Source organism: Dipodomys ordii, unplaced genomic scaffold, assembly GCF_000151885.1.
Source record: "Dipodomys ordii isolate 6190 unplaced genomic scaffold, Dord_2.0 Scaffold107, whole genome shotgun sequence".
NCBI lineage: Eukaryota > Metazoa > Chordata > Mammalia > Rodentia > Heteromyidae > Dipodomys > Dipodomys ordii.
This window is the reverse complement of record NW_012267323.1, coordinates 1,116,377-1,133,983: the sequence shown is the minus strand read 5'-3', so window position 1 is coordinate 1,133,983 and position 17,607 is coordinate 1,116,377. Positions and strand designations below refer to the sequence as shown.

The 17,607-nt window shown below is 38.9% G+C and overlaps 1 protein-coding gene across 1 annotated transcript in view; it reads left to right on the top strand.

Annotated features, from left to right (window-relative positions):
• The window catches only part of Dnajc13 (DnaJ (Hsp40) homolog, subfamily C, member 13), a 90,436-nt gene that overhangs the window by 18,256 nt on the left and 54,573 nt on the right, over positions 1-17,607 (top strand). Inside the window, exons 3-16 of the mRNA XM_013028037.1 lie at positions 557-632; positions 1,386-1,535; positions 2,045-2,086; positions 5,113-5,313; positions 8,138-8,344; positions 8,435-8,530; positions 9,424-9,515; positions 10,413-10,579; positions 10,689-10,768; positions 10,884-11,053; positions 11,472-11,571; positions 13,131-13,238; positions 13,978-14,133; positions 15,444-15,500. Coding sequence (XP_012883491.1) covers positions 557-632; positions 1,386-1,535; positions 2,045-2,086; positions 5,113-5,313; positions 8,138-8,344; positions 8,435-8,530; positions 9,424-9,515; positions 10,413-10,579; positions 10,689-10,768; positions 10,884-11,053; positions 11,472-11,571; positions 13,131-13,238; positions 13,978-14,133; positions 15,444-15,500 — 1,702 coding nt within the window. The remainder of the gene's footprint in view (positions 1-556; positions 633-1,385; positions 1,536-2,044; positions 2,087-5,112; positions 5,314-8,137; positions 8,345-8,434; positions 8,531-9,423; positions 9,516-10,412; positions 10,580-10,688; positions 10,769-10,883; positions 11,054-11,471; positions 11,572-13,130; positions 13,239-13,977; positions 14,134-15,443; positions 15,501-17,607) is intronic.

Sequence of the window (17,607 nt, the reverse complement as noted above, 5' to 3'; positions counted from 1 at the left end):
CTTTAAGTGAAGGACTTAAGCCATGAAAATTTTGTGTTTGGGGTGTAGCCTTCCTATAGAATTGCAGCAACTAAATGCAATAAGGAGTTGCTCAAGTAGATATCAGAAGGCTAGGCTACGGCTGTGTCTGACCATTGCAAACCATAGTTTTTCCCCTTCCTTCCCATCATAGTTTTGTTGAAAGGATATTTCGAAAGACTTTGTAGTGTACAGTGTCTTTCATTGACATAAAAATTTTCCTTTAACTGTCTTTGTACATCTTCAACTGATAGCTCGTGAACTTGGTCTAGGTTGCATCCATGGGCCATATTTTTCTAGGTAGGAATCTTAATAGTTCACAGTAAAATGAACGGTAGGTAGATTTTAATTCTAATAACATTTTAGGACATGAAAAATGTGAGAATGAAATAACAGAAGGGGTGGTTATGGTCAAGATAGTATTCATAAAGGGATATGTTAAAAATGTAGGAATAAACATTCCTTTTGTGTTTGATATCATGTATGTTTTCTTACATGACTTTTTAAGATTAAAGTAAGCACATGTCTCCCTTCACAGGTATAAACGAGTCTTTTCAATTGGAACCCATGCAATTACTACATATAATCCCAATACCTTAGAAGTAACAAATCAGGTAATTATGTTTTTAGCTGTTAAGAGTTTTTTTTTAAATTTTTTTTTTGCTGTTAAGAGTTTGTATATAAAAACCTCCTGAATTTTAAAAGCTAGGATAGAACCCATTCACCATTTCCTGAAACCAGTATCTCTGGATATAAATGTCAAATCTGAAAGATGTTTCTATACTTCTATCTCATACTTTGTGCTCAGGACCAAAAATAAAGAAAGATATGGGGGGAGAGGGATATGTTTACATCTAAATTTTCAAGGGTATAACTTTTGATATATTACTATTGATTGTAGCCATCTGTCTTTATGTGTACGGTTATTTAATACAAGCATATATTAGTCATACTTCAAGTAACTGGTATAAAATGCTTGTCTTGGAACTAGGATTACTTGCTTTTAGGCAAGATTAACTGAACCTGGGTAATAAGTAAACATACTTAAAGATATTCCAACTTAGACATACTTACAAGTTGTCTTTCCTAGTGGACACAAGTAACCCTTAAGACCTTTTTTAATTCTTTTCACTGTTTGAGACGCTTTATATTAATGTTGGTAATATGGATTTTTGTTGTTTCTTATGACTAACCTTGAGGGAATTTGAATTGTAGAACTGCTTATAAGATAAACCTTCTAGACCATTAGTATTGTATAAAATTTTGCTACTTTAGTCAGTGAGTGTAAGATAATGAAAAAATAAATACTGCATTTTATTATATTAACTGTGGCAGCAGTTTAAAAAAAATCCCTTTCTTCTTACCAGTGGCCTTATGGAGACATTTGCAGCATCAGCCCTGTTGGAAAAGGACAGGGAACAGAGTTCAATCTCACGTTTCGTAAAGGCACTGGGAAAAAGTCAGAAACTTTAAAGTTTTCTACAGAGCACAGAACTGAACTCCTTACAGAAGCGTTGGTAAGAAAGGTTCTGTTTCTGAACGAAATCTTTCTTTTTTTTTTTAATGAAATACTTAGATAGTGATGTTTTCATCTCATACCCATTATGCTTATTTTTTCAATTATGTTTTTATTCTCATCCAAGTAGTTGTACAAGAGTTACCATTTAGCAAGTCCATTTATGAGTACCATGCATCTTGATCAGTATTTTTTTGTTTTCTCTCATTAACCATTAACTGGATACTGTGAGACATTCACTTTCTTTAACATAAAAACTGGAAGTCTCATATTTAGGATTTTATTAGCTTTTTAAAATGCATGGTCAGGACAAAGCATTGCATGTTTAATCTGTTCTTGTTCATGGATAAAGTTCTATAGTCTTTAGATTAAATATGCCTAACCTATAACTTTGATAGTTACCAAGTTAACTCCATTGTGATTTTTACTTCTTTTGGGTAAACAAGGGGGGGCGAACCAGGTCTCTTGCCAGTCTGTTTTCACAAACTATGGTTATGTTTTCTCTTTCAGAGATTTAGAACTGATTTTTCAGAGGGAAAAATCACAGGAAGGGTAAATATTTGACATTTTAAAACTACATTCTTTTATTTGTTGTCCTTTACTGTAGAAATCATGCCTTATAACTTCCATGTTATTTTTATGATAAAGCCAAAAGGAAATATAATTTTGACAGCTCCCAATGTCACATAGAGAGATAAATCTATCTGAGCAGGAAACTGTTGTGTCAAGAAGAAGACTTAATTCTGGCAAACAGGGGAAAATGTATCAAGTCAAACACATTAAAACCCTGGGATGCTTGTGGTAGGCTCAGGTATGGTGATGGATGTCTATAATCACAACTACTAAGAAGGCAAGAACAGGAAGATTGTTGACCAAGGCTGGCCTGGGCAAAAACATGAGACTACCTGAACAACAAATCAAAAGCAAAAGGACCTAAGGATGTGGCTCTAGTGGTAGAGTCCCCAGGAAGATCAGGGCTTTGAGTTCAAACTTCAGTAGCCACATCAAAAGAGCAAGCAAGAGCCGGGTGCCGGTGGCTCATGCCTGTCATCCTAGCTTCTCAGGAGGCTGAGATATGAGGATCTCGGTTTAAAGCCAGCCTGGGCAGGAAACTCCATGAGAAAAACTAGAATGGTGCTGTGGCTCAAGTGGTAGAGCTGCTAGCCTTGAGCTGAAGAGCTGAGTGACAGCGCCCAGGCCCAGAGTTCAAGCCCCACAACTGACCAAAAAAAAAAGAACAAGCAAAAAACAAACACACACCCATGGAACATTACAAATGTATAACAATCCAGGTGCTCCTTATTCAGTACTCTACACAGCAATACTACTATGTATCATACTAATGGTAAAGCTTATTGGAACAGGCAGTATTGCTCGACACAGAAGTTTCTTATTTGAAAAGTATGAAAAGTTCTAAGATTTGAGCACACTGCAGCTGCCTTATTATGCATTCTTGTAGTCCATCTGGCCCATTCTAAAGCTTGGCATGGTGCACCGACAGCTTCGGGGGAAATCATGTTGCTCCCAGCATCTTCCGTTCCCCAGGCTGTAGCCATACCTTACAGTAGCACCAAAGCTACGCTCTCTTGAGCTATTACATTTATTACCAGGTATTCCTTTTTTTTTTTGGTTGGTTGTGGGGCCTGAACTCTGGGCCTGGGCACTGTCCTTCAGCTCTTCAGCTCAAGGCTAGCGCTCTACCACTTGAGCCACAGTGCCATTTCTGTTGTTTTCTGTTTATGTGGTGCTGAGGAATCAAACCCAGAGCCTCATGTATACAAGGCAAACACTCTACTACTGAGCCATCTTCCCAGCCTCAGGTATTCCTTTTTCAGAGGTGGAAAATAATGCCTAAATTTACAGTACCGTTCAAAACCATGGCTTCTGGCAAAAGGCAAGAATTGAATTCCAGTATGCTGGCAGCACCATTCCTTTCGGTCCCCAGCTCTCAGCCTCTTTGCAAGGATTCCACCGCTTGTATTCACCCACGGCCTGCCTGATTTCAACTCTAGCAATTGGCCACTTGCCCAGCAACCGTTTAAAACTCTTGCATACAGAATGGCACAGTGCTGGCCTGTGGCTCCCGATGAGCCCCCATCAGATTTCTACAAATCCTAATTCAGTGTGCTTATTTTCATTATCTTATGTTGGCTGCTGGGTTTCCTATGTATCGCCTTTGTTTGGAAAGCACATCCTTCTAAAAGCCAACTTGCTTTTGTTCAGAAGCTTCCTTTTAGGTCACTTGGCTTCATTCACTTAATACTTTTCAGACCGCAGAAGTTGAACCAGTATCATCACATACGTTAGGAGTGAGCAACTGCAAATGCCACTTAAACTTCTTCCCCCAGAATGGAGGCTTCCCCCTCTCCCCCCGCCAAAAAAATGCTGTTCTGGCCGAGCAGCTCTTATATAAGTTGAATTTGGCCCCGAGGCCTTCCACTGTCCTAGTTAGTCTATTTTAAATCAGTGTCTCCCCAAATCCTTTAGGCTTGGCCTCTGCTACAGTTGTTAAGGATAATGACATGTTCCCATCAGCCTTCCTCATTGTGACAGCTGACCATCAGCTGGGAGGAATGGAGAAAGTCCTGTGCAGTGGGTTTGAGACATGTAGCAGTCATAGTTTGAAAAACATCGTCTCTTTTGTGTCCTGCCTCTCAATCCCATTTCTGCATCCATCTGTCCTTTAGTTCACAGTCAAGGCTCTAAATATACCCTTGGCTTACTGCAGGCACTTTCATTTTCCTGCAGAATTCTTTTTTACAGAACTGGGCAGGGCATAGAGCTATAGGTCACTCATGTGAAATGACCCCTTGAAGGTCACTGCGGAGTTCAGTGTTGGGATGGGGATGGTTGCACAGGTGTTCCTTTCTTTGAGTGTCCTGCTCTTTTTTGAAACTTACCAGAGAATTTCTTCCCTCAGTATCAAAACGTGTTGTTCTCTGGAGTGGCCATTTTTACCTTTAGAGTTGGGTGATTGGCCACACATTGATCTCCATCTAGATGGATAAAAAAACATTGTGGCATTTGGGTGTAGGAGATGATACTTATTTCGAATCTAGTGCATTGTTACCCTTATTTTTCCTTTAAGTTTATTTTTATTGGTACCACATCATTTGGCTTAGTAGCCTCCATGAAACTTTCTGCTCCATTTGTTGTTTGTTGCCCAGGTTGCTCCCGGACCCTTAGCTCTGACAGTCAGTCCCTGCCTCAGCATTGAGTAGCTAGGACTAAAGACAAATGCTGTCATGCTCGGCTGGATTCTCCCCCTCTCCCCCTGCCACATACTCTATCTATATTTTTATAAAAGTAGCTTAAAGTTGTTTTACAAACTGTAACCCTTAAAACTTGGTTAATTAAAGAACATGTTTTCAAGTAGAGTGAACATTCCTTATGAAATAAACAGCACCCTCCCACCCACACGCATGGAGATGAACGATTTGACAATTTTGATAGTACCTGTACATATTTATATTGTTTAGATTTTTCTTTTTGATTGTTTTTGACGCATACGTTCAGTGAGGTTTTATTTTCTGGTAAGCTTACATTTGAACTTTGAAAGTAATAATATTTCTCTCTAGAGATATAACTGCTATAAGCATCACTGGAGTGACACAAGGAAACCTGTAATTTTGGAAGTAACTCCCGGAGGCTTTGACCAAATAAATCCTGCAACCAATAGAGTACTGTGCTCCTACGACTACAGAAACATTGAAGGCTTTGTAGATCTCTCCGATTATCAAGGGGGTTTTTGCATACTTTACGGAGGATTTAGCAGATTGGTAAGTAGTATTTTAGAAAGGGAACAGGATCTTTTACACTTCATTTTGATTTTCATATGAGTTTTCTGGGAGGAAGTATAGTATAAAAACAATAGGCTTTGGTGTCAATGATAACTGAGCTTGAACTCTTTTGAAGCCCTTGTACATTGTACGTTCTTCCTGTTGTTTGGTTAAGACACTTAATGTAAAATGTCTTTTTGCACGGTGGGGATTAGTAATGTTATTGTTGTTATTTTTATTAGTGCTACTATTTTAACCTGAAAGTTTCCATTTTCTTTTTTTGAAAAAAAAACACAAGTAATTAGAGACAAGTTGTACACGGCAGTTTATACCTATAGTCTTGTTTAGCAAACAAAAGGAAACAAACCAGAAAAAACAGGAGATAGGGTTCAGTACCAGTTGAGCAGGCTCAAAAGAGTGTTCTGTCTTTTATCAAACTGTTTATGAAAGGAAATTTGAATATTTATTGAAATTTTAAATTTAGAATTGCACGATTTCATCTTCTAATTCTCACTTATTGATTAACAAATTGTGTGAGTTACAGCAAAAGCTACTGAAGAGGCCAAGATCCTGTTTATTAATCATTAATAAAAACTGAAATACAGATTATGGCCATCTTAGAAAAAAATACCTTGTGTTAATAAAATTGAAACATCAGATCTCAAAGATGAGCAGTTAAAATCTTTAAATGGCACAAAAAATTAAAATTAAAATAAAAAAAATCTTTAAATGGACAGGCCCAGCTGCCTTTGTTTGCAAGATTTCTTTCTCTGGAGTGTTTTGATTCCAATAGCTATTTTAGTATCCTGGTAACACTACACTGAGATTTAGTGTTTTGTGGACAAAATATCATTGCAGAGCAAGGCAAGCCCGGAATATTTAGATAGGTAAGAGCATAGATGGCAGCAGAAGAAAGGCTAACAGAATAATGGGAATTATGGATAATCTGGTTTGTGAAGAATAATTTGCTTTTTAGAGTTACAGGCCTTTTTCTGTCCTAGATCTCACACTGTCCTCACATGATAACAGGTACCATCCTTGTTTCTCTCGATTAGGAACATCAGCTAGATATCTTGGTACATAGTTTATTCGAGACACTGAAGCAGAAGGCCTAAAGAAAAGCACGTTTCCTTCTCACCTCAAAGCAACCTAAAGCTATTTGTCCTGGTGCTGCCCTGACCGCTGTCTCTTCCCTGGGTAGCGGATGTTTGCACTGATTTACCTCTTGGTAGAAAACCTGCTGGATTATAGGGATATGTTTTTCAAGCCCTGGCAGCATGACTGTCCAGATAGTACAACCAGCCATACAGTGGACATTAAAGATGGATATTATTTGATACTTTTTTTTTTTTTGCTTGACCTGGGGCTTGAACTCAGGGCCTAGGTGTTGTGCCTGAACCTCTTGTGCTCAAAGCTAGCACTCTACCACTTGAACCACAGTGCCAGTTCCAACTCTTTCTGGGTAGTTTATTGGAGATAAGGTTCACAGACTTCTTTGCCCAGGCTGCCTTCAGACTGTGATCCTCAGGAGTTTGAGATCTCTTGAGTAGTAGGATTACAGCTGTGAGCTACCTGTGCCCACCTTTGACATAGATTTATATATATATATATATATATATATATATATATATACACACACACACACACACATATATATATACACATATATAATACACACACAAATATATATATATAACATATATAATATAGCATATTGTTTGATAACAGCAAGAAGCTTTTGTTGGGATTATCCATTTTGTAAATACAGTAATTATTCCATGTGTTATGGGTTCTAGATCCATGGATTCAACCAACCATGAATCAGAAATATTCGGGAAAAACTTGCACATGTACTGAACAAGGGCAGACTTTTTTTGTCCTTGTCATCATTCCTTAAACAATATAAGAACTATTTGCAGTCTTTAGAGGTGATTTAAAGTACATGGAAGGATATGTGTAAATAACATGCAAATTTTATGCTCTTTTAGGTAAGGGACTTAAGCATCTGTGGATTTTGTTATTTGGGCTGAGGTTTCCTGGACCCAGTCCCTACGTAGACTGAGAAATAGCTGTCTTGCCCTTTACACGACAGGAGCTACAAGGAAGCAGGTCACTACAAATGCAAACCCCTAGCATTCAGCAACTTTTTTTTTTCAGTATGTTCTGCTGCTATGGTGACTGTGATAAGTTGCTAGGGAATAAAATTAAACATGAGCTGATCTAGTGCTTCTCAGCAGGAGAACTGTCGGCATTGTGGCCAGGACAAGTCTTTCTTGTATGGAACACTGCTACCTATCCTTTGCAGGACCTTAATGCATTTTGGCCAAGTACCAAGTGCACTTTGCATCCTTTTTCTTGTCAGTACAGCCTTGAAGGTTGGTTTGTAGCATCAGTAGGCCAATGACTGGAAGATGTTTCAACAATCTTGAATCTTTGCAAAGAAACTCACTATGTAAGGCAGATAAAACCAGAACTTCCTTGATTAAAAATAGAGACTCCTACCCACATAGTACCTTCCCCCACCCCCACTTGCTTGGGGCCCATTCTTAGAAGCCGTGCTTACTATTTTTGCACATATGGTAAAACTTAGACATTTAGAAGTTAGATAATTTCCATCAAATAAGTTCTTGCCAGACTCTATACCTCAGACATTATGATTTTAACTGAGAAATTTCTAACTATAAGGTCCTGTGTATGTACCTCTGGTAAGTTCTATGGCTTTTTTTTTTTCTTATAAAATGACTAATCTTTTTCCTCTGGTTAAATATGGGCCATATTTTACTTATTTCAACCCTGACTCTTTTACATTTTAAAATTTGTGCAGCATTTATTTGCATCAGAGCAAAGAGAAGAGATTATCAAGAGCGCAATAGACCATGCTGGCAACTACATAGGTATTTCATTGAGGATCAGGAAAGAGCCTTTAGAATTTGAGCAATATTTGAATCTTCGCTTTGGAAAGTACAGCACAGATGAATCCATCACATCTTTAGCAGAGTTTGTGGTCCAAAAAATATCTCCTAGACATCCGGTAAGATCTATGTGTTGAAAATTTTAAAAAAATGTTTTTTTCTTGTGATTTGACAATTTTCATAATATATTTTAATTTTATTATTTGAAGGAACCTATCAAAAGAGTGCTGGCACTTACAGAGACATGTTTAGTAGAAAGAGATCCAGCAACTTATAATATTGCCACATTGAAGCCTTTGGGAGAGGTAAGTTTTCTGCATTATGAGGCTAACTGCACTTTCTTCTGTTGATCACTTTGACTAATTTTCTTTCTGTTTACTCATACTTAAAGAATGGAAAACATGGGCTGAGAATGTGGCTTAGTGGTAGAGTGCTTGCCTAGCATGCGTGAAGCCCTGGGTTCGATTCCTCAGTACCACCTACACAGAAAAAGCTGGAAGTGGCACTGTGGCTCAAGTGGTAGAGTGCTAGCCTTTAGCCAAAGAAGCTCAGGGACAGAGCCCAGACCCTGAGTTCAAGCCTCAGGACTGGCCAAAAAAAAAAACAACAAGGATGGAAAACAGTCAGAATCTGTATTATTTCTTAATATTCTTGATCTTGAGGGCTGGGAAGGTGGCTCAGTGGTAGAGTATTTGCCTTGCATGCCTAAGGCCCTAGGTTCGATTCCTCAGCACTACATAAGCAAAAAGAAAAAAGCTGGAAGTGGCGCTGTGGTTCAAGTGGTAAAGCGCTAGCCTTGAGCTGAAGAGCTGAGGTACAGCGCCCAGGCCCAGAGTTCAGGCCCCACGACCGGACCCCAAAAAAATTCTTGATCTTGGAGTAGCAAAGACTACAAAAAAGTTACTTTCTGAATACACAAAGAGTGGAACCTCTTGTTTCATAATGTCAAAAAATTTGAATGGGACTTTTAAACCTTAATTTTTTTCTAAGCAGGTTACATTTTTAGGATGGTTTTGGGTAAGAGTGTAGTACTAGGGTTTGAGCTCAGGGCTCTATCATTTGAGCCATGTCCTCAGCCCGTAAATTACATTTTTTAAAAATAGTGACTTTTGTAAGCTTTGTGATGTCATTCAGTTTTTGTAATGATACACACCAAAATTAAACATCCTTTGTTGAACTTCCTTTCTGTTTTCATTAGGTATTTGCTTTGGTTTGTGACTCAGAAAACCCACAACTTTTTACCATTGAATTTATTAAAGGGCAGGTTCGAAGATACTCTTCAACTGAAAGGTATTCTTATAAGTTTTTAAGATCTTAGCATGTGCAAAGCAGAGAGCTCAAAAAAAATCTCAAATGTTTATAATCTACAACTTTTGGAATTACTAACATATTTACATATTTAAGCTGGATGAGTTTTTCAAATTCTTAAGACATGAAAAATGGCTTGTTTTTAAGTGAACTGATGAAAACAAAGTATATTTTTTATAACTAATACCCTTACAAATATTTCAAAATAGCACTTCTTCCATGGTGGAGTTGTTTGGATATAGCTGCAAGTTAGTTTAAATGCATGTGAAGTTATTTTTACCTTAGTGTCATCTGTAGTTACCAATTTTCCAGTGAATTGGGCTGGCCTGATTTTATATTGTAAAACCTGGCCATTCCTGTGGAATCATCATTAACACAACATAACAAAAATATTAAAACTACTGTGCTTTAAGTAACTTCCGGGCAGGGAAGGTAGCCCAGTGGTAGAGTGCTTGCCTAGCATGCATGAAACCCAGGGTTCGATTTCTCAGCACCACATAAATAGAAAAGGCCGGAAGTGGAGCTGTGGCTCAAGTGGTAGAGTGCTAGCCTTTAGCAAAAAGAAGCTCAGGGATAGCGCACTGGCCCTCAGTTCAAGCCCTAGGACTGGTAACAAAAAACAACAACTTCTGGAGCAGCAAGGTAAAGGTGCAGTATGAGAACTCCTGGCTTTCTCCCAAAGCTCCATGCTTGCCTTGTCCCTGTCGTGCATTTCTGAGCACATCACTTGCTGAAGTGCCTGTTCTACCTTCTACATCAAAATCCTCTTTAATTTTCAATCCCAATAACTTCTTTATATATATAGAGACACACACACACACTAAAAATAAATGTTTATATATACTTATTTATTTATTTTTATTTTGTACCTTGCTTTAGAGATTCCCTGCTAGCAAGTTTGCTGGATGGAGTAAGAGCCTCTGGGAACAGAGATGTCTGTGTAAAAATGACACCAACCCACAAAGGTCAGCGATGGGGTTTGCTCAGCATGCCCGTGGATGAGGAAGTGGAGAGCCTACACCTCCGATTCTTAGCTACTCCTCCCAGTGAGTATTTGATTTTTCATGTTAATTATATTACCCCATCTACTTGGTAGTAGTTTAAGAACTGGAAGTGGAAGCCTCTAAATCTTCATGTTGGACTTGTTCCTTTCAGATGGCAACTTTGCAGATGCTGTATTCAGGTTCAATGCTAATATTTCCTACAGTGGAGTTCTACATGCAGTAACACAGGATGTAAGATAAGTTTTTCGTGTGTGTGGTTTTTTTTTTTTTTTTTTAATCACAGTCTGTTCATTGTCATCAACTTTTGGTATGGAAATTTGCCTGAAAATACTCTTCCTTCACCTAGGGCCTGTTCTCAGAAAACAAAGAAAAACTGATCAATAATGCTATTACAGCACTGTTGTCCCAGGAGGGCGATGTCGTGGCCTCAAACGCAGAGCTAGAGAGTCAGTTCCAAGCTGTGAGGAGGCTTGTCGCTTCCAAAGCCGGGTTTCTGGCCTTCACTCAGCTTCCAAAGTAAGTTGCCTTTAGAATTTAGCTTCTCTTAGAGACTTGGAACAACTCAAAATAGAAAATGCTGAATAATTTATTTGTTTATGTCTGACTTAACCCTGGTACCTTTGCATGACCGCTGGGTAGTTTCTGTTCACGAGCCAAGAATAGGACAATTTGGGGGGTTGATAGGAGATGCTGGTCCCATGCGCACTAGTGCCATTACTGACTTGTAGAAAAGCTGAATAGGAAATAATTTACCCTACAGTTGTATTTAACCTTAAGAACAGTCCTGCTCAAAGGAGCCGTGATTATGAAAGCATCTATTCCAGAAAAGGTATTTAAAGTCTCCCATACCGCAGTGGAAACTGAAGAAGGGTCTGTTCCGTTGTCGGAGCAGATGTACTGATAGGATCCCATGTGCTTGTCCTTGTTCCACAAGGTTCCGGGAGCGTCTAGGAGTGAAAGTGGTAAAAGCACTGAAGAGGCACAACAACGGTGTCATCCATGCGGCTGTCGACATGCTCTGTGCCCTCATGTGTGTAAGTTGTGTTCTGAGGTTTCCATGAGCCCAGGTTTTCAGTGCACCAAAAGACATGCTTCTGTATTTCCTAAGTTGTTCTTGGTTTGTTCACACAGCCTTAGTTTTGCACAGGCTGTGTGTGCTAGAAGTACAAAGATGACAAGGCACTGTTAATAACGCCGTCAGTCAGGTTGATGTATGTCCACAATATAAAGCAGTAGACCTTGGCATCACTCCAACACAGCATTTCAGTTTTCTTTGGTGGTGGTGAGAAGGTGAATTATTCTCAACCAGCTATTCTGGAGACATTACATTTAGTCTGAATCTTGAAAGTTGAGTAAGGCCTCTTTAGGTAGGTTTTCCTGAGACAGAGTAGCATATTCAAAGGCTATCTGTGAAAGGAGCAAGTTATTAAATATGGGTTATGAGGTGTGTTCAGGGAGCAATTATTTCAGTGAGAGGTGTCTACAGATACTCATTGAAAACCTCTGTATCAAACCAAGGAGCTAGATTTGTGTCTTTCAGAGGAATAGCTGAAAATTTGTTAAAAGAGGGGAATAGTAACGTGATACGAAGGACTGTCAAGGATAGATTATAAATATAGTTAGAGGTAGATAAGCCAAATCATCACAAAGGAATGAGATGCTGATCTATGGTAGTAAAAGGTTGGAGAAGGGACACTTACAAAAGTGGTTGAAACAATGAAGATGTAACTTGGTGACAGACTGTACGGAAAGAGGTAATTGTTCAGTATAAATTTAAATTTAGTTTTTCACTTGTCAATTTTTGTGTGTTCTATCTGGTGCTTTCCCTTACATAAAGTGTTTTCCGCAAGTTTAATGATAGAACAAACCTAAGTCATCACATAAAACCTTGCTCTTATCCCCCCTCCAGAATTACAATCTGGTTTTTTTTTTTAATCATCTTTGCTTTTCCAAATAATTCCATAAAAGAATTAAACTAGAAACTAAAAGTCCTCAGTACACACTAGGAATTAATGATGTGATTTAAGTAAATCAATGATCATTTGTAGCTTTCTGACAGTCTGTGAGGGAAGTACTGCCTCTCTTGTGTTATAGCCGAGGAACAACATGAGACTATACCTTGCCTGAAGTTGTCGCCCTCCGGAGTTAGTAGGAAAATTAGGACCTGAACTCTGTTTGCCACCATGCTTGGGGTTGGGGGGCTGAGCAGTGTTTGCTATTCTCACCGTCAAAAGATAGTCACCGCGAGACAAAGAAGTATTGCTAATTTCAGCACTCTCTCTTAAATGTTAGGTTTTGTCCTTTCACATTTAAATTGCAAAATACTAGAGAGTAGGGGTGGTGTTCGCCTGTTAGCGAGTTTGGCCTGTAACTCCGAAGAGGGGACCTTGTCCAGTAATAGGCTCGTTTACTCTTTGTTCTGATCAGGCACCAGTGAAACATCAGTTCTGCCCATTCATCACGAGTCCCCTATCTGCCTTGCACTTTAAAGACTACGTTTTGCGTCTTTCATGGTGTAGCAAATACTCAAATGACTTTTTGTGTGCTGCCAGCATGAGACTGCTTATGCCTTATCACTATTTTTAATCAATAGCCCATGCATGATGACTATGACTTAAGACAAGAACAGCTAAACAAAGCTTCTCTTCTCTCTTCAAAGAAGTTTCTGGAAAACTTACTGGAGAAATTTAATTCCCATGTGGTAAGTGGTCATTAAACTTGTCTTCAAAAGATTGCCTTATGAAAACAATGTGTCTTCATTTGGAAGATACTGTTTGATTATTGACAGGCATTCTGGAAGTGTAACCTGGGCTTATTTTTGTTGTGGCCCCTGAATTTGGTAAAATTTGGCCTACTAGTGTTCATATAGTTCAGCTCAGTCACTGGCAATACAATATTTTGTTTCAATAAAGCATCCCCTTGGGAACACATGCATTGCAAAACCTTTAGGTTTGTATAGTGATATTCTAAATTTCTGTTCATTTTTCTTCAAAACTGTCACTGACATAAACGTTGCTAAAAATAAGTCAGAGCTTCCCCTTAACTATCAATTCCTCTGTTAATGGTAACAGTTTCAGAGATGAAAATTCTATAACATTTAGCAGGAATATCAGCAAATTGCTACAGTTTTGCAGTGTTTTCAAAGACTGTTTTTATTCCAATACATACTAACTTCAGCTAATGCATACATTTGAGAAGTCTACAAACCTGAACATTGCTTATGTTGCCTTGGAGAATGATGGGCCATCGATTGGCTGCCAGGGTTGTAGGAAGTACTGCTTAGGCTCACCAAAGTTGGAACCTCACTCACATTGAGAAACCGAAGTCAGTGTTTACACGTGACATTCAGAAGTAAGCGAAAGAAGCACATGGTGTCCTTGTGTTTTAGCCGAAAGCTCCCTGTGTCTGAGTCTTTAAGGCCATGTGTTGTTTTGTTTCAGGATCATGGGACTGGAGCCCTAGTTATTAGTTCACTCTTGGACTTCCTTACCTTTGCCCTGTGTGCTCCGTACAGTGAGACAACCGAAGGGCAGCAGTTTGATATGCTCTTAGAGATGGTAGCCTCCAATGGAAGAACCCTCTTTAAGCTCTTTCAGGTGAGACTTTGAATGTTTCTTACCAAATGACCACTAATTTAAGAGGAGCACTTTTGGAGTCTGTCGGTTTGTTCCCCTGTGCTGCGCTGGCTAGCTTAAACCATACCCTGCACACACTGAAGTGTTCTACCAGCCTGGTCAGAATCTTTCCAATAATGTGTGTTTCTCTTGTAATGACGAGTGTGGCCATTCACAATGCCACATCACAACGTGTTTGCTCTCAGGTTTCTTGATGCTTCGTGAGCCCTGCTGATGGCTGTTGACCACTGTTTCATCTAGTTTGCCCATCTTTTCCATCTTAGATTTGGTGATAAATACTTCCCCCCACTCCCTGTGGTTGGTTTGAAGTTCTCTTTTCTTTACAAGTTCCCAAATAATGAGTCTTAGCAGGACTATTCATAAACACTGGAAGGACATCAGTTATTCCATACAATAGCATCCTATTTATTGTGTACATAGATGCTTTTTTTTGTTATTTTGTGACCCATTTCAATTCAGTATGTATCGTTTAATTAAGTATTATTGTTATTCAGATAGTTGTATATTCATATTGCGGCTGCAGTCCTAGGTTAAGGGACCCAACTCCTGGATTTCACGTGTCAGGTCCAGCCACTCACCTCAGCGGGCCAAATAAAGAAACAAGTAGTGGTGGAGGGGAGGGAAGGGAAATTTATTCACCTGTCAGGGATACCTCAGGAAGAGTAAAGACAAGGGCAAAGCAGCACTGTTGTCCATCTCCACAGTCCAGACTTGAGCTTTAAGTATAAACAGAAAGAATTGGCAAGGGGGGTATGAAGTATTATTATTAAACAGTCTAGGTCATAGATGTGGTCTGAAGTGTTCAGAGCTACTGTCTGGTTGCTTCTTACCTCAGGACTGATCAGACGGGGCCTGGTTACAATAAGAAAGCCATTGTTGCCCGGCAGGAGTAACTTCATCTCCTTTTTATCCACCAGTCCTGTTGGTCCTGGCTCATCGCAGTAGACACAAAAGCACCCAACTTTTATCCTGCTGTTAGTTACCCTTTGGATATTTGCAGTCCCAAATCAGAAGAAAAAAAGCAGTTTCTGAGTGCCTGTTGCAGTATGCGTGTCACCCTGTTTTTTACTAATGTGTGCAACTGATATTTGCATAACGGGTCTCTGAAAAGCTACGTGGTAATAACACCTGAAATATTTAACCAAGCTGTGATTTTGATGTGTCTCCCCTCCTAATTTCTGGCTCATAACTTTGCTCTTGAAGAGCAGCAACTGCAGGTGTCAGAGTCACCTTGGTTTTTGTTCACGGGTACTTTCTCCTCCATTTTACAGCATCCTTCCTTGGCAATTATAAAGGGAGCTGGATTGGTGATGAAGGCAATCATAGAGGTGAGAACAATTTTGAAATTGTAAACTTGAGTGTTGATTGATTGACTAGTTCAGTTGTACTGACAGAATTTGCCATTTGGTCTTACATGCAAAGCAGCCTCTGGGTAAGAAAAACATTTAAATATTTATTCAGCATTTAGTTTTTAATCAATTGCAGAAATAATCCTAAAAATGAGTTTCAAGTTCTTAAGTTTTTTTTTCCTGCTTTGTTTTATTTAAAAGGATTAAAATTTACCATTTTCTCTTCCTCATTCATTGAGGGATGATATAATCTTGAGGTACTGAGATTATGTAGAAATGTACTTACGGAGTTAGTTCAGAGCAAAATGATACCAATTAAGAATGACAAGCCGGGCGCCAGTGGCTCACGCCTGTCATCCTAGTGACACTGGAAGCTGAGATCTGGTTCAAAGCCAGCCTGTGCAGGAAAGTCCAGTGAACCATCAGAAAACCCGAAGTGGCGCTGTTGCTCAAGTGGTAGAATGCTTGCCTTGAGCTGAAGAGATCAGGGTCCAGGCCCAGAGTTCAAGCCTCATGGCCTACCAAAAAAAAAGATGACAAAAAGCACATATTTAGTTAAGCTGTAAGTCTGCAGACATGCTATTGTAGGCCACATAACAGTGCTCCAGGATTAGTTGCTTAACATGGTTATAAATGCCATCTGCATACTGTGATGGTTACAATGACATCAAGCTATATGGCTTTTGAATTCTTGTATTTTGTTGTCATGCTAGCAGCTTGGATAAAATATAAGATGTTCTATTCACCAAAGAAACTTAGCCATTGTGATGTATAAATATAACTCACAACTAAATAATAAGCACTGATTTTGGATCGAATAAAACATCAATATTGGGGTTGGGTTTTTTGTTGTTGTCGCATTTTTAGTATTTCATTACTACTAAGGCTATATTTCTCCCTCTACCTAATGAGTTCTATAGTTAGTTGAAGCTTCCAAAAGTAAGTACCACATCTGTCATATTTATAATGTATAATGGCCAAAGAAATTTAGGACTGTGAGGTCAAATGAAAGTACTTTGGCTCTTGACCTACCAACATGCTACCACCATTCCTATAATATGCACCAGTCAGATATTTATTACATGCAGAAATACTCATTGATTGCCTTTTAATGCAAAAACCATTCACTTTGGGCTTCCGTTCAGCCACATGTGTTAGATTCATAGCTAGTGATTAGAATCAATATCTGTAACTTTCTTTATATTCAAATCCTGGTAAATCTCATTATTTTTTTCTGATTGTAAAAGCAAAATTGGATTATACAGAAAAAAAAAACACAAGAACCAAACAAAATTAAATTTCTGTATTCTTATTGCCCAGAAATATGTTCATCTCAGACTACATATCATTCGCAATGATGCGAATGTAGACTCCATACATGTATCTTTGGAATATTTGTGCCAAATCCTCCTCTTTTTCACTAATGTGAGCATTTTTGCTTTTCCGCTGATGGCCTTAAATATCACATTGCTTATTTCATTCATAGATATTCTATTACCATTAGTTTTTAGTAGCCCTCTTTGTGATTGCAAGTGAGTCTTTGTAAGCCAGGTGAAATCAGAATAGAAAGAACTGCCTGTATCACATCATCTTTAAAAAACAAAGGATTTCATTCACCACAAAATGAACATACCATTACTAACGAAAGCAAGCCAGGTGAGCAAGCAGGTGCCTTTGACAGGAATTGCTGATTTCTTTGAGTCACCTCTTTGTTGGCTAATATATATTCAGGAAATGAACCTAATTGTAATACGAAATTCAGCTTAGTTCATAAGGTAAATTCATCTGGAAACTTTAAACCTCATGCCAAAGGCAAACATCTTAAAAACTTCTTCTGCTTATTCACTCTATTATTTTGGGATATTCAGATGTTGTACTTGGAGTTTTTTTTTTTTTTTTTTTTTGGGTCCGGTCGTGCGGCCTGAACTCTGGGCCTGGGCGCTGTCCCTCAGCTCTTCAGCTCAAGTCTAGCGCTCTACCACTTGAGCCACAGTGCCACTTCCAGCTTTTTTCTTTTTGCTTATGTGGTGCTGAGGAATCGAACCCAGGGCCTCGAGCATGCAAGGCAAGCGCTCTACCACTGAGC